The following is a 16,384-nucleotide window of genomic DNA, read 5'->3' on the forward strand; positions in this document are numbered from 1 at the left end:
AGCTGGTGGCCTGCACACACCCCCCCCCCCCCGGCCTGCTGCTGCCGGGCCACTGACGGTGTGGGGGTGTTTCTGGCGGAGCGGAGATGGCGTTTTCCCGGTCGGTTCGCTGAGGCCGTACGGCCAGTGGGTGAGCGGGCCCCGGCGAGGAAGAGTGGAGCCCGGTTAGTTGTGAGCGGCTCCCGAGGTCTCGTCTCTTAGCCCCGCTCCCGGGCGTCGGCTTCGTAACATGGACGACCTCAGCACCATCGGCCTGCTCTCCCTGGCTATGCTGGTCGGCTGTTACGTGGCAGGCACCGTCCCGTTGGCCTTCAACTTTTCCGAGGTAAGCAGAAGCTGACGGACACCCTCTGTTCTTTTCCCCCGCGCCCTCAACCTGCTGCCGGGGCATCCCCCACACACAGACCTTCCTTATTCTCCAATCCATCTCCTTCCAAAACAAAGTGGCCTGCCTGCTTACCCCTTGCTCTGTCTGGTTTCAGTTTTTCAACGCAGTCAGCGGTAAACTACCCTATTCGTCAGAGTACTGTGCCAACCTTTGCATCAGGTACAACTGGGGCACGTAATACTGACTAACCCGAGTCCGAAAGGTGCTCGCAAGTTCGTATACATCTTAAAGACCTATTGCAACAAGTTTTCTGGGTTTTTCAAACCTTTAGTGACATGTGCTTGTGATATGACAAACTCGACATTGAATCGCAGTTTGTTTACGGACGGTGAAGTTTGTAAGGTGTTAAAGAATTATCTTTCTAACGTTGCGGGTCAACGTATCCACTAGTATTCGACAGTGTTGCAACTTGAATGTTGTGTAATGATAGTTATAAAAGTGGGTTTACGTGATTATTGTGATAACGAAATTTGGAAGCTAATTAAATTGGTTTAATTGTATGCGAAATGTTGTTAGATTATTTATTCATATTTTACAACAAGTTCTTGTTTTGTATTGCTTAGATGTTCATGATTTCCCCCAGAGCAGGATTTGTCAATAGTTACCCATTCAGATATGCTTTGGAATTAAGTTTTAAAGGTTCAAGGGTTCATTTATTATCAAAGTATGTACCCATATACAACTCTGAGGTTCTTCTTCTCCAGATAGCAACGAAACAAAGAAAACATGAAAGTTGTTCAGGGAGAAGTATCAAACCCACCTCCCACACGCACAAAAAAGAACGGCATCCTGACCATCAACCCCTAAAACAACCTGACAGTGCACAACAAAATGGGAAAAAATGGGTGGAAAACACAAAATATAAAAAGCATAAGTCTTGAGAAAGTTCACAATAGTCCAATCGGTAATACAGAACCACAGAAACATCATCTTTCATCAACAAAGAGAGATAGGTCATGGTTGCAGAGGCTTACCCGCCTGCCACAGAAGCCACGCAGCAACAGGCTGAGTAATGGTATCACCTGGGTATGATGTCTGTGTCAGATAGTCTACTCGTATCAACACACATCAAAGTTGCTGGTGAACGCAGCAGGCCAGGCAGCATCTCTAGGAAGAGGTGCAGTCGACGTTTCAGGCCGAGACCCTTCGTCAGGACTAACTGAAGGAAGAGTGAGTAAGGGATTTGAAAGATGGAGGGGGAGGGGAGATCCAAAATGATAGGAGAAGACAGGAGGGGGAGGGACTACTCGTATTCTATGTACAGCAGTTAACCTATCAGAATGGTCCCAATGTAAGACCATACGACATTGGAGCAGAATTAGGCTATTTGGCCCATCAAGTCAGCTCCATCATTCATTCATGGATGATCCTTTTTTCCCCATCGTCAGCCCCACTCCCCGGCCTTCTTGTCATAACCTTAGATGCCCTGTCCATTCAAGAACCTATCAAGCTCTGACTTAAATACACCCAATGGCCTGGCCTCCACAGCTGCTTGTGGTAACAAATTCCACAAATTCACCACCCTCTGGCTACGTATCTCTTGTTTTAAATGAACGTCCCTCTATCTTGAGGCTGTGTCCTCTGGTCCTAGACTCCCCCACCATGGGGAGCATCCTTTCTATGTCTCTTCAGTCTGGGCCTTTCAACATTCGAAAGGTTTCAATAAGATCCTCCCGCATCCTTCTGAATTCCAGTGAGTACAGACCCAGAGCCATCAAACATTCCTGGTATGATAACCTTTCATTCCTGGAATCATCTTTGTGAACCTCCTCTGAACCCTCTCCAATGCTAGCACATCTTTTCTTAGATGAGGAGTCCAAAACTGTTCACAATATCTCAAGGCGAGGCCTCACCAGTGCCTTATAAAACCTCAGCATCACATCCTTGCTCTTGTATTCTAAACCTCTTGAAGTGAATGTTAACATTGCATTTGCCTTCCTCACCACCAACTCTACCTGCATGTTAATCTTTAATGTGTTCTGCACAAGGACTCTAAATCCCTTTGCATCTCAGATTTTTGGATTTTCTCCCTGTTTAGAAAGTAGATCACGCATCTATTTCTTCTACTGAAGTGTATGATCATGAATTATCTAACATTGTACTTCGTTTGCCACTCTCTTGCCGATTCTCCTGATCTGTCTAAGGCCTTCTGCAGTCTACCTGTCCCTCCAGCAATCTTCGTTATCATCTGCAAACTTGGCAACAAAGCCATCTATTCCATTTCTAAATGATTGATAAACAGCATAAAAAAATGTGGACTCAACACCGACCCCTGTGGAACACCACTAGTCATGGGCAGCCAACCAGAAAAGAATCCTTTTATTCCCACTCGCTGCCTCCAACCAGTCAGCCAGTGCTCTGACCGTGCCAGTAACTTTCCTTAATGCCATGGGCTGTTAACTTGGTAAGCAGCCTTATGTGTGGCACCTTGTCAAAGGCCTTCTGATAGTCTTAATATACAACATCCACTACATCCCCTTTATTTATCCTACTTGTAATCTCCTCAAAGAATTCCATCAGGTTCCCTTAAGGAAACCATGCTGACTTTGTCCTGTCTTGACCTGTGTCACCAAGTACTCCATAACCTCGTCCTTAACAATTGACTCCAACATCTTTCCAGCCACTGAGGTAAGACTAACTGGTCTATAATTTCCTTTCTTAAAGAGTGGAGTGATATTTGCAATTTTCTAGACTTCTGGCACTATGCCAGAGTCCAATGATTTGTGAAAGATCATTACTAATGCTACCACAATCTCTACTGCTAGCTCTTTCAGAACCCTAGGGTACAGATATTCTGGCCCGGGTGACTTGTATATCCTTAGGTCTTTCAGCTTTTTGAGCACCTTCTCCGTTGCAATAGTAACTGCACTCACTTCTCTTCCCTCACACCTTTTAACTTCTGGCATATTGCTAGTGTGATGCAAAATACTCAGTAAGTTCATCTGTCATCTCCTTGACCCCTGTTATTATATCTCCAAGCTCATTTTCTAGCAGTCCTGTATCTACCCTCATCTCGTTTTTTATTTTTTACTTGCATAAAGCTTTTACTATCCACTTTGATATTGTTTGCTAGCTTGTTTTCATATTTCATCTTTTCCCTCCTAATGATTCTTCTAGTTGCTCTCTGTATGTTTTTAAAAAAACTTCCCAATCCTATCTTCTCACTAATTTTTGCTTTGTTGTATGCCCTCTCTTTTGCTTTTGCATTAGCTTTGACTTCCCTTGTCAGCCACAGTTATACTGTTTCACTATTTGAGAATTTCTTTTTTTTTGTAATATATCTATCCTGCACCTTCCTCATTTTTTACTAGAAACTCACGCCATTACTGCTCTGCTGTCATCCCTGTCAGCATCTCCTGCCAATTTACTTTGGCCAACTCTCTCATACCACAGTAATTTCCTTTACTCCACTGAAATACTGCTGCGTCAGAGCTTACTTTCTCCCTATCAAAGTTCAACTCTATCATATTGTAATAGCTGCCTTCTAAGGGTTCTTTACCTTATGCTCTCTAATCACCTCTACTTCATTACATAACATCCAGTCTAGTATAGCTGATCCCCTGGTAGGCTCAGTGACAGACTGCTCTAAAAAGCCATCTTGTTGGCTTTCAACAAACTCACTTAAGATCCATTTCCAACCTGATTTTCCCAAATGACCTACATGTTGAAATCGCCCATGACTATCATAATGTTGCCCTTTTGACTCACCTTTTCTATTTCCGGTTGTAATCTGGTCCACATCCCAGCCGCTGTTGGTGATATAACTTCCATCAGAGTCCTTTTACCCTTGTAATTTCTTAACTCAACCCACAAAGAGAAATTCCTGCAGAATAGCTAGAGAAATTTCCCTGAAATGTTGAACTATGCTCAGTAAAATTAAAAAAGACAAAATATTTAGGGTTTGTAGCAGAGTTACAACTTATCTTTTAAATGCTTTCAACTAGGCAAATACAAGTTGTTCAGAATGATACCAGAGTAGGGACACTGGATTAAAGCTCTGCATGTGATGAAGCACAATCTAGTACTTTGAATATTGTGCAATATTTCCTATTTTACCTGTAACTGCAGGTGGATTGTTGAGGACACCTACCTGCAAGTTGCCTGGAATCATTTCTTTTCTCAAGGCTACATGAGTAACTAGTGTCATCATTTGTTCAATATCTGTTTGACCTTGGGCTTGCGCTTACTGTGCTTGCCCTAAAAGGTAAACCAGTCAAATGAGATGTTTGGAACAAAATTCCATCTCTTTGCTGACACCCTGTCTTTCTCAACTCTGCTGCTCACCCCCTTCCACCATTGCCTCCCTTTTATTTTTCATCCTCCGGCCCCATCATTTCTCCCTCTTCTGGTGCTCCCTTGTCCCCACAATCCCACTCTTCCTTCCCACTCCCTGTGCAGTTTACCATCTCTGGATTTTAAAGATGTTGTGCACTTTGTATCCAGGTGTTCTTGCTTCTCTTTGTATGACCTTTCCTCTTCAAAAAAATATTATTTTCATATTTTCTTACACCTCCCTATCATGCTGTTTTATTTTTGCTTTGAACATCCAAACCATAACCAGTCTTGCTCTCTCTCCCCCTTTTATTTTGTCTTTCATTTGTATTTACTGTGTTACTCTGTATCCTGTTTTCCAGAGCAATCAACTATTTCAAATGTGAGTTGGTTGCATCAATTTTATTGCTTAGCAGTGAAACAGAATTTGAAAAGTTTGGGTGTCTATGCACCACTGTGACGGCAAGTTTAGGATTGTCACCATTGTCTTAGATCTGTCAAAGCCTAATTAGATGTACCTGGAGTTTCAATTGCACTGGAAAAATGTGAAACCTCTAGTATTTGTGTGAGTACCTCTTTGTGTACAGTATTTTCAGAATGGTTAGTGTAAGGCTTTGCCCTAATCCATTTTTTTTAAGTGGCTGTTGTATTCTCCAATCATACAATGCTATGTTACAAAGGACCCTGAATATTTATAATACAACAATATCTTATTTTGCAACAAAGTACTACATTCTGTACCCTATATAGATGATTTTTTTAAAACTGTGATCGATCATTGGAAATCTGAAATTTAAAGAAAATTGTTATTTCTAATGAGTCACAGACCTGAAACATGTTTCTCTTTCTATACTGGCTGCATGACTTGATGAGTGTTTTTAGAATTTTCTATTTATTTCAGATTTCTAGCATTTGCAGTTTTTTTTTAAAAAACCACAATTTAAGGTAATTTCTCAAAAAAAGTTTAGAAGGAAATTGAGAGAATTTTTGAAGCGAGAGCCTGGAACATTCTGCTTAAGAGGTTCTCGGTGAGTGTTACAAATGTGAGATGCCAATGTGTTCTGGTAAGATGGCAGTGCTCTCGGATGCAGTGGCCTCTCTGGGTCCAACTAAAGATGTAATTGTGCATCCTTTACATCTTTATTACAATTGCAAGACACTGCTGGTTATCGCAAACATCAAGTACTGCTGGTCTGCCCCACTAGTGAGTTGCTGGATCGTGTGCCAGCCTGCCTCAGGCACCCAAGGAAGAAAGTACCTCGGGCAGTGTGTGATCCAACAAATGGTGCAAGTGACTGTCTTGGATGTTTTTCTTATGATCGGAAACCCTGATGGATACTAGTAATGTAGAATACTGCAAGTTTGGTTCACTGGTTTATTGCCAAGACTGACATCGGAGGAGCTGCCTCAGTTGTTGCGCGGACCAGGGCCTTGTGCCTGTTGCAGCTGCCCGAGTGAGGAGATGCCGGACGTGGTGTGGGACAGAGCGAGGGTCCGTGCTGGGTTGGCAGCTGGCCCCTCCCATCGGTGCTGTCCTCCAGTGTTCACTCGGTGGAAGACAAGCTGGATTGTGTCTGTCTGTGGCTGCAGTTTATAGCACATAATGATCAGTCTGCTGCAGCTTTTTCTTGCCGACAACATCGTTCTACAGGTTATGACACTCGGGGACCTGGGCTTTTGTGTGACTGTATGTTTACAGTATGTAATGTATGCTCAATGTGCCTTGTGCTGTGCATGACTATTGGTATTGTGTTTTGTACTTTGGCTCCGGAGGAATTCTGTTTTGTTGTATTCGTGTATGGTTGAATGACAATTAAACTTGAATTTAATATAGGCATTGTTGGAGATGTCTAGACGATTATGCTGTAAATCTATAGATTACCTGCACCCCTGCTGACTTGTAACAAGAAATGTGTTCATACTGGTGCTTGCTGATGGAAATGGAAAGTATTGTCACTATGTCACAATGCAGCAGTCTTCATGGACTGTCAGCTTAGATTTTTGCTCTGGCCTTTGGATTTTGGCTTAAACCCTTGGCCATGTTTGGGGATGAAAGTACTATAGGAACTGCTTCTGAATTGCAAAACAAAAAGGTTAATTAGGGTTCCTTATTTAATCTGAAGTTAATGTTAGTTTTTCTCTGCTAAAACACTCAAATCTACCAAGTTATTCTTCCCACCTACCGCCGTTGAATAGTTGTGCGTTGTCAGGCACTTGCGGCAACTTGGTACAGGATGGCGAAATGTATATTATTCTTGAATTTGAATGCTGTTGTGCAATGAATCTATCAAGTGAATGATCAGATTTTTCAATAAATTAGTTTTAAAATATATAAATGATTGCGGCTACAATTGCAGTCATTTGATATTGCAATTTTTGTTACTTGAATTTAAGTTGTAGTTTCAGTGTGCTCTCTGCCGCACTGGACTCAAAATCACTATATAAAGTAGATTCTATTTCTCAAAAGTTCAATATTCAAAATTTATTATAAAAGTAACATGGGTATACACAACACTGAGATTTGTTTTCTCGTGGGTGTACACAATAAATCCAAGAAACATGGAATCAATCAAAGACTGCACCCAATAGGAAGGATACACAATCAGTACACACAAAATGCTGAGGAATTCAGCAGGTCAGGTAGTATCCATGAAGATAAATAAACACTCGCCATTTAGGGGTGAGTCCCTTTCTTCAGGACTGGAAACAAAGGTGCCGGAGTGAAAAGGTGAGGTTAAGGGAAGAAGGATACCTAGAAGAGGCCAGGTGGGTGGGAAAAGTAAAAGGCTGAAAAAAGAGGAACTGGAGAGGAGAGTGGACTGGAGGAGAGACACTAGGGGGAGGTGATGGGCTGGTGAGAAGAGGTAAGGGACCACAGTAGGGAATAGAAGAAGAGAGGATTGACAAAAAAAAATTACCAGGAGAAATCGGTATTTATACCATCAGTTTGGATGTGACTCAGATGGAATACACAATGTTGCTCCCCCACCCTGAGGGTGGCCTTGTCGTGTCAAAAGAGGAGGCTGTGATCAGATATGTTGGAATGGGAAGGGGAATTCAAATGTTTGGCCACTGAGAAGTTCCACTTTTGACAGATGGATTGGAGGTGCCCAACAAAGCAGTCCCCAAACTCGATGGTCTCACCAGTGTAGAGAAGGCCACATCGGGAGCACCACACACAATAGACAACCCCAGCAGATTTGCAGGTGAAGTGTTGCCTCAAGTGGAAGGTCTGTTTGGAAGTGAGGGAGGAGGTGAATGGGCAGTCATCGCACTTTGGCAGCTTGCAGGGTTAAGTCCTTGGAGGGATGAAAGGACAGGAATTGTGGAGGGAGTGAACTGTGTGGAAAGCAGAGTGGGGGTGCAGGTAAAGATGTGTTTGACAATAGGATCATTTTAGAACTGGCGGAAATCGTGGAGAATGATGTGTTGGATGTCAGGCTCACGGGTGGTAGGTGATGACAAGGGGAACTATATCACTGTTAAGATGGCGGGAAGATGGGGTGAGTGCAGATATCCTGGAAATGGAGATGTGAGTGAGGGCAGTGTCAGTGGTGGAGGAAGGCAAACACTGTTCTTTGAAGAAGGATAGCATCTCTGATGTCCTGGAAAGGAAAGCCTCATTCTGGGAACAGATGCAATGGAGATGAAGGAACTGAGAAAAGGAAATAGCATTTCTACAGGAAACAAGTTTGGAAGAGAGATGGTCAAGATAACCATAGGAAAGATGAAAAACAAACTCTGCAACTACAAAGGAGAATAATAATGGGCAATAAATTTCAAGAATGTGAAATGAATATTTCTTGAAAGTGAGTCCAGGGGTTGTGGGAACAGTTTTGTTCAGAGGTAAGTGAGGTTATCCCCACTGGTTCAACAGCCTGAGGGTTGAGGGGTGGTGACTGTTCCTGAACCTGGTGGTGTGGGACTTGAGGCTCCTGTACCACCTTCCTGATGGCAGCAGCAAGGATAAAATGTGTTTTTGATGGTGGGGGTCCCTGATAACGGATACTAGTTACTGCAACAGCACTCCCTGTAGTTGTGCTTTGTGGTGGGGAAGGCTGGGCTATGTCCACTACGTTTTGTAGGATTTTCCAGTCAAGGGCATTGGTGTTTCCATACCAGGCAGTGATGCAACCAGTCAATATACTCTCCACAACACCTATGGCAGTTTGTCAAAGTTTTAGATGACATGCCAGATCTTCTCAAACTTCTAAGGAAGTAGAGGCACTACTAAGCTTTCATCATAATTGCACTGACATGCTGAGTCCAGAACAGATCCTCTGAAATGAGAACACAGAGGAATTTAAAGTTGCTGACCCTCTTCATCTCGATTTCCCCCAAAGAGGACTTGGCTCGTGGACCTCCGGTGTCCTCCAGCTGAAGTCAATAATCAACTTCTTGGTCTTGCTGACATTGAGTGAGAGGATGTTGTGGCACCACTCGGCCAGATTTCATTTCCCTCTTGTGCTGATTCATCACCACCTTTGATTCAGCCAGCGATAGTGGTATTATAAGCTTATGTATGTAAAGTGAGTGGAGATTTTGTATAGATTCAGCACCAATGCTGCAATGTCAGCATGAAGAACTATCTTGTGCCATCAGTTTTGTGGGTGATAAGCATTTGGGAATTTTTCCAGCTGAAGTAGGTTAAATATGGTTTGTTCTTGTACAGGATTGCAGATGCACTCTTTTCTTTTTACTCTGCAAAATTGACAGGTTATATTAATTTAATATGCCCCAGATAACTTCATAAAAGTGTCCATACCTAAATTTATCAGTAAACCACATACTAGCATTCAAGCGATAGTTTAAAGAGATAGAAAAGGTGCATATGGAGACATGACCTACAATGGTATGGCAACAAAGTGAAGCATAAAGTACTGGAAAAGTTCAGCAGGTCTGTGGCACCTGGAGGGAGTTAATGTTTCAGTGACTTCATCAGAACTAGGAAAGTGCAAACTATGTTTAAAATTGCAGAGGACATGAAGTATGGAGAGAGTAAAGGAATGTCTGTGAGTGGAGACAAAGAAAATCTGATAGTGATAGCTGAGAGTGTGAAGGCTTGTAAATTACAGCTGAACTATTGGATGTGTGTAGGAAGTTCTGGAGGGAGAAAAACAATACTGGAGGTCTGGAATACAGGACGGAACGGTTGCTAGAAATCTGCAAGTGAATGTTGGAGAAGTCTAGGCAATCAGGCTGCCTCTGTGAATGCTGTGGGTTGAATATCTCCTGGATATTCAGTTTTTCTCTAGGCCATTGAAAACAAAGGATGCTTGAGAGGCAATTTGAAGCATTGGATATAACAGTTAAGGGGCTTGAGGAAGCCTCAATTTTGGCTTTGGATCAAGGATTTCTGGGTAGAGAAAGCATTGTCTGAGCAGGCACAATAGTGATTGACATAAAAGTTGTCTTATTGCATGAACAGTTTTTATTAACTATATTATTTTAACTTGTTTGATAATTTGATAATGACCCAGGATTTGGATTGTTTTTCATAATAGTGGATATTATAGTGCTCTAAATCTTCACTTCCTCCCAAAATGTAGTTTTAACAGTGAGATTGTATTTATTGTCCATCTCTCATTGCTCTGCAAAGGGAATAGTATTGATCTTGCAGTGCAGTGGTTTGTTTGGGCAGTTTGGGGAGGAATGGGAGTCATGAAGTTAATGTAGGAATGTGATTATCTCTTCCTGAGAAGCTATGTGGTATGTTCTTTCCTTAGACGCTCTCAGGCTAGACAACTATGAAGTTCTCTTCTATAAGTTGAGGAAAGCCATTCAAAAATAAATATTCATATTACTTAGTCATACTCAATAAATGATATAATGTTCCAATATAATCCTAGTGTGCCCTGTCCTGTTGGCAGAACAGATCAACCTTGGGGTGTCAGTGCCATTTGATTGAGTCACAGACGCAAAGTATGGAAACTGATAACATGCCAACCATAAAGTATCCAGTTTCATTAATATCTTTTAACATTCTTCGCACATTCCCATCAATGGCTCCAGTGTACCACTCAAGCAATTCATAGCATCCAAGTAACCTATCAACCTACATGTGTTTGGAATGTGGAAAGGAAACAAGAGCACTAAGAACAAACCCACCAGATAAAAGAGGAACATGCAACTTCACACAGATAGCACCAGAAGACAGAATTGAAGCTGGGTAGCAGGAGCTGTGGAGCAGCAACTCTGAGCTGTGCCATTGCTTTGTCCTAAGTTAATAGTGCCACACTCTTTCTTTCTTTTTTTTCAAATCTTTTTATTGTTATATACAGGAAAAATAACATGAGTACATCAAAGTAACAACTTACAATGCCTCAAAAAAAAACATTATCTTAAAGATTGGGAAAAAAAAATTTGTGATAACAAAAAAAACCTACTAAGCAGAAAAGTGAGGGGAAAAAAAAGAACCCATTAGGTGTACAACCCCGGAGTCATGCATCATACAAAAAGCTTCTAAAAATAAACAACAAACTGCCAGCAAGAAAAGAAAATATACTCAAAAAAATTTACAATTAGATTGTGGAAAAATTGTATCATTTAACTCATGATAATAACGAGCAAATGAGCCCCATCTTTTCGCAAAATCAAATAAAGGTTCAAAGGTTCAACTTCTAATTTTCTCCAAATTAAGAATAGCATCACTTGAGAGAACCATTGTGACAAAGTGGGAGCTGATGGATCCTTCCACTTCAACAAAATGGCCCAATAGTGCCACACTCAGCAGTCGTCTTGGTTCATCCTGACGCATCCTACTTGCCAATGAATTAATAAAACTGCAGGTGTTAGAATAGATTGATTATCTCAGTATTAAAGACCAAAGAGGCCAGTGCACTTCCTTGGGACAGGCAGTTGGGTTTTCCTTCAAGTTTAGCATAAAGAGAGCAATTTTCTCTTGGGTTTTGATTCATGTGGATAAATATTGTAGATTTTTCAAAGCAGTACTGTATTCAATGAATAGCTGTGTGATACACCAATGAGGTGCAGTCGATTCAAAGCAACAAGATTGTTTTTCTTAACTCAGCACAAAATGCTGGAGGAACTCAGCAGGTCAGGCAGCATCTATGGAACAATATTTCGGGCTGAGACCTTTCATCAGGACTGGAAAGGAAGGGGTAAGAAGCCAGAATAAGAAGGTGGGGGGAGGGAAAGGACAAGCCAGAAGGTGAAAGAACATCAGCTCTCAGCACATCCTCGTGCCTCCCTCTCCATGATCCCACCAATTAATGTACGTCATTTTCTTCCAGACTGTCACAGATTTTACTTAATCAGGAGATCTTCCCCCCATAGCATCTAACCTGTTGCGGCTTCAGCCCTGCACTTATTGCTACCTCCTACCACAAACAGAACTGACCTGGTAGACCTACTAGGTCAACTTGCTCTTGCCCTGCCTTTTTCATACCTTGGTTCAGTCCTGTCTCCCTGTCCAGTCTCTTTCTCCTAATGTCTGGCTCTTATGATGCCTCCACCATTTTGATAGCTTCCAGTTCCCTAATCCAAACCTGCTCATCTTCACCATACATGTTCATCTCCACTACACTTTCATCCCACATCTAAAAGGTCTGGGGACCCTCCATTGACCTTTCATTTAATTCCATTCTGCGTCTCCAGTTGAGGGTATGGGAACTCACATGAGACCTAGAAATGTCTATTTTTTGTTATCTCAAACGATCCTTACTCCAGGCTTACTTGTGACCACTCCCTCAATTCTTCTACGGCATCTATTTAGTCATCTGTGTATGTAGCAGTCATATGGAACTCTGGCATGCCAGTGGACCCAACATCACTCACACTTCACAATAATAATAACATCTCACAGGCCTAGGATGTCACAGAGATTGTCAGTTCTACTCATTGTAGATGACAGAGATTGTTACGTGGGAAAAAATTCTGTTTTCTAGTTAAAGGCCTTCAGACAGCAGAATAATTTCCTTCAACTTGTCTCTTAAAATCTAAAATTACTAAATGAAATTGCCCCCTCACTCTTAAAGACTCTAATAAGTAATCATATATCATACTCAAGAAACACCAAGAAAATGTAGAATTTACTAGCTTGGGGAAAGTTGTTGAAAATGTACATTTAAGGGAAGACTGGACAAGCAAATGAGGAAGACAAAATGGAGGGTCTTTTAAATGAAGTTGAGGAACTTCAGGTGGATCACACATACTGGCCTGGACTGTTTGAATAGCTTATTTCTGTGCTGTACATCCATGGAACCTGTCTTCATTTGGCAACTTCCAGCTAAAGAATCAGTCTAAAACTCTAACTTTTTATGGAGAAATGATATAAAAGATATTAAGCTGCTTAGGACCAGGATGAATGTGTGAAGAGTAGATCATGCTTGACGAATCTGCATGAATTATTTGAATTACTTGATTCAGAGGATGCTCTGTACACTTCCATCAGTTAGTTACTGATAGCTGGTTTTTCGCTTGTGAAGATTAGGAGGGAAGAAGAATCCTCAGGAGCAACAGCATAATCGATGGTGACTGTAGAGGCCAATTCTGGATCTGCAGACTCCGGAGCAGTAGCAACACAGGAACAGCTGGGATGGGGGCACTTGGATAGTAGGATCCTTCCTGCGCCTTTGCTTCTCTTCAGCAGTCACTCTTCTGGATTCATCAAAATTCTTAGCTACTAAGTGGATTATTGTTCTCCAATGGTCTCTGTCACAAGCCCTGCTACCACTCGTTGACATTGATATTTGTCTGTGAGAGCTGCTGCTTAAGTTGGTCTTCATACCTCTTTTATGGGGCTCCACGATCTCTCTTGCCCTGAGAGAGTTCTCTGTAGGGTACTGATTTCAGTAACATGGAGCTGCCCATGTGAGACATGGCGTGACCAATGGAGCTGCTTGAGCAGTAAAGTGACCTCAGTGCTTGGAGGTTCTCCAGGACCTTGTTGTTGGAGACATGATCCAGCCAGCTGATGCCCATGATGGTGGAGAGGCAGCACTGATGGAAGCGCTCGAGCAACCAGACTTGCTTGCAGTTGAGACCCAGGCATCGGAGCCGTATAGCAGTGTGGCAACAGCAGCCCTGTACACCTGGATTTCCGTGGGCAGACGCAGCTGGTGGTTCCTCCACACGTTTCTGGAAATTCATTGTTTCAACAGAAAGCCAGGCTCAAGACAACCTGGAGACATCCCCGATCCAAACACTGGCACCTCCTGGACTATATCCTGGTGCGCCAGAGGGATGTGTCGGATGTTCTACACACCAGAGTCATGCCGTGTGCAGGCTGTTATACTGATCACAGATTGGTCAGGGAGAAAATTAGATTGGCTATCAAGCCAGAAATAAGGAAAAGGAGACCACGCTCAAAGAGAGTTCAGGTGGATAAACTCTTTGGCCTTCAAGGTGTGCTCCAGTTTAAGCTAAGGGAGACACTGGACAGCAAAAGCACCCCAAGTGCAGACTCTGACACGAAAGAAATGGGAGGACCTGAAGACTGCCATACAAGATGTGGCTGTCAAGGTAGTTGGGAACTTTTCAAGAAGAAATCAAGACTGATGGTTTGATGAAAATGACATTAAAAATCAGGAACCTGCTCCAGAAGAAACATTCCTCCCAAGGACAGAAAACAGGGCAAAGTGAGTATACTTATTTATTCAGTAAGCTATAGGTCAAAGTATTTGGTGAGTACATTTCTAACTCTTCTGGCTTCAGTCTGGTTGCCGTCTGTTCTGAAATTGTTAGGTTCTGTGAAGTGCAGAATCAAATATTGCTGTGATGATTGTACGCTCGAGTATCAATTGTTTGGCGATAATAAAGTAGTAATAGTAATAATAAGAAAACAATGAAATGCCGCGCTGTCGCCATCTGTTCCAGCACATCATGACAGCGGTTTTAAAAAGCTCCGTTTTCAGATTTATTCACTCTGGAGACCGTTTCTGAAAATCTCCGTTTTCGGGGGATGAAAACACCCTTTTAGTGTGGACAGAGGGTCAAAACGAAGAAAAAAAGCTTCGTTTTCAAAATTATCCGGCGTACTGTGGACGTAGCCTTAAACTTTAACAAATTACAATTGCCAGTTGAAGCGGGGGGGGGGGGGGCGCTTAGGTTTGCTGAAGTTAAAATGCTGTTACTATGCCTTTTAAGCGTTTAGCACATTGGTCTCCTCCTTCGGAGAGAGCGCCTCCTTGGTATCGTATTGAGTGTTCTGCTCTTCCTCCCATCTCTCCGTTACAATGTTTGTCTATCAAGTTACCTCCTGAGGCAAGGTCTCACCCAATTATATCGCATATGCATTTGTTTTGGAATAAACTAGCCAGATTATTTAAATTTAATCCATATTAGAATGATCATTTTCTCAATAAATAAAGGAAAAAGTATAATGTTTTTGTATTATTTAATTGGGTTCTTTTCATCTAGTTTTAGACTTGCATGAAGATCTGATCACATTTTAGGTCATGTTTATGCAGAAATAGAGAAAATTATAAAGGGTTCACAAACTTTCTAGCACCACTGTATAAAGATCAATAAGCTATTGGAATGCTAATATTTAATCTTGGAGGACTGGGGTTAAGAGGAAACAAATCACTATTTAGACAAACCTGTAGCACAGAAAATAGTGAGGGAGTCTAGGACCAGAGGGCACCAGCTCTGAATAGAAGGATGTCGCTTTAAACAAAGGTGAGGAGGAATTTCATTAGCCAGAGAATGGTGAATCTGTGGAATTCAAGTCATTGAGTTTATTTAAAGTGGAGGTTGATAGGTCCTTGATTAGTAAGGGCATCAAAGGTTAGAGGGAGAAGGCAGGAGAATGGGACTGAGAGTGATAATAAATTAACCTTGATGAAATGGCAGAGAAGACTTGATGGGCCAAATGGCTTAATTCTGCTGCTATGTCTCATGCTCTTTTGGTCTTGCTTAGTTCACTGAAAGTGACATTGCAGGTAGACATGGTGGGGAAGAAAGCATCTGGCACACTAGACTTAGACCATAAAACATAGGTGCCATTTGGCCCTTTGAGTCTGCTTCACCATTCTGCAACTTTATTGGTCAGGACATTGAGTACAGGAATTGGATGTTATGTTGTACAAGATATTAGTGAGACCATACTTGGAACATTTTTCTCCAGTCCTGCTAAAGAGTCTTAGCGTGAATCATCGACTGTACTCTTTTTCCATAGATTCTGCCTGGCCTACTGAGTTCCTCTAGCATTTTGTGTGTGTTGCTTGGATTTCCAGCATCTGCAGATTTTCTCTTGTCTGTGCTTGGAATATTGATCTTGATCACCCTGTTGTAGGAAGGACGTCATTAAACTAGAAAGAATGCAGAGAAAATTCAGGAGGACGTTGCCAGGACCCAAAGCACTGAGTTTTTGGGAGTAGTTGAACATACTAGAACTTTATTCCTTGGAACATAGGAAATTGAGGGGTACAGAATCAACAGGAGTATAGATAGAACATATGCACATAGTCTTTATCCAGAGAGGAGAACCAAAAACGCAAAGGTGAGAGTTGAAAGATTTAAAAGAGACCCAAGAGGCACCTTGTGCAGAAGGTGGTGCAAATGTGGAATAAATTGCCAGTGCTTGAGGTAGATACAATAAGAGCATTAAAAAACCTTTTGATGATTACATGGACTGGTGGGGTTTAGAGGTAAATGGGGTCAGCATGGATGAGTTTGACTGAAGGGCCTGTTTCCATGCTGCACTGCTGTGAGTCTAGCTATTACAAAGGTAGGAAATAATTCCATTTACTGCTACCACAG

The 16,384-nt window shown here is 42.1% G+C and overlaps 1 protein-coding gene across 1 annotated transcript in view; it reads left to right on the forward strand.

Moving 5' to 3' along the window:
• Positions 1-15: 15 nt before the first annotated feature.
• The window catches only part of slc39a9 (solute carrier family 39 member 9), a 61,405-nt gene continuing 45,036 nt past the window's right edge, over positions 16-16,384 (forward strand). Inside the window, exon 1 of the mRNA XM_072264230.1 lies at positions 16-325. Within this exon, the coding sequence (XP_072120331.1) occupies positions 230-325 (96 nt within the window). The 5' untranslated portion in view covers positions 16-229. The remainder of the gene's footprint in view (positions 326-16,384) is intronic.

The sequence above is a fragment of the Mobula birostris genome, chromosome 1 (assembly GCF_030028105.1).
Source record: "Mobula birostris isolate sMobBir1 chromosome 1, sMobBir1.hap1, whole genome shotgun sequence".
NCBI classification, from domain to species: Eukaryota; Metazoa; Chordata; class Chondrichthyes; order Myliobatiformes; family Myliobatidae; genus Mobula; species Mobula birostris.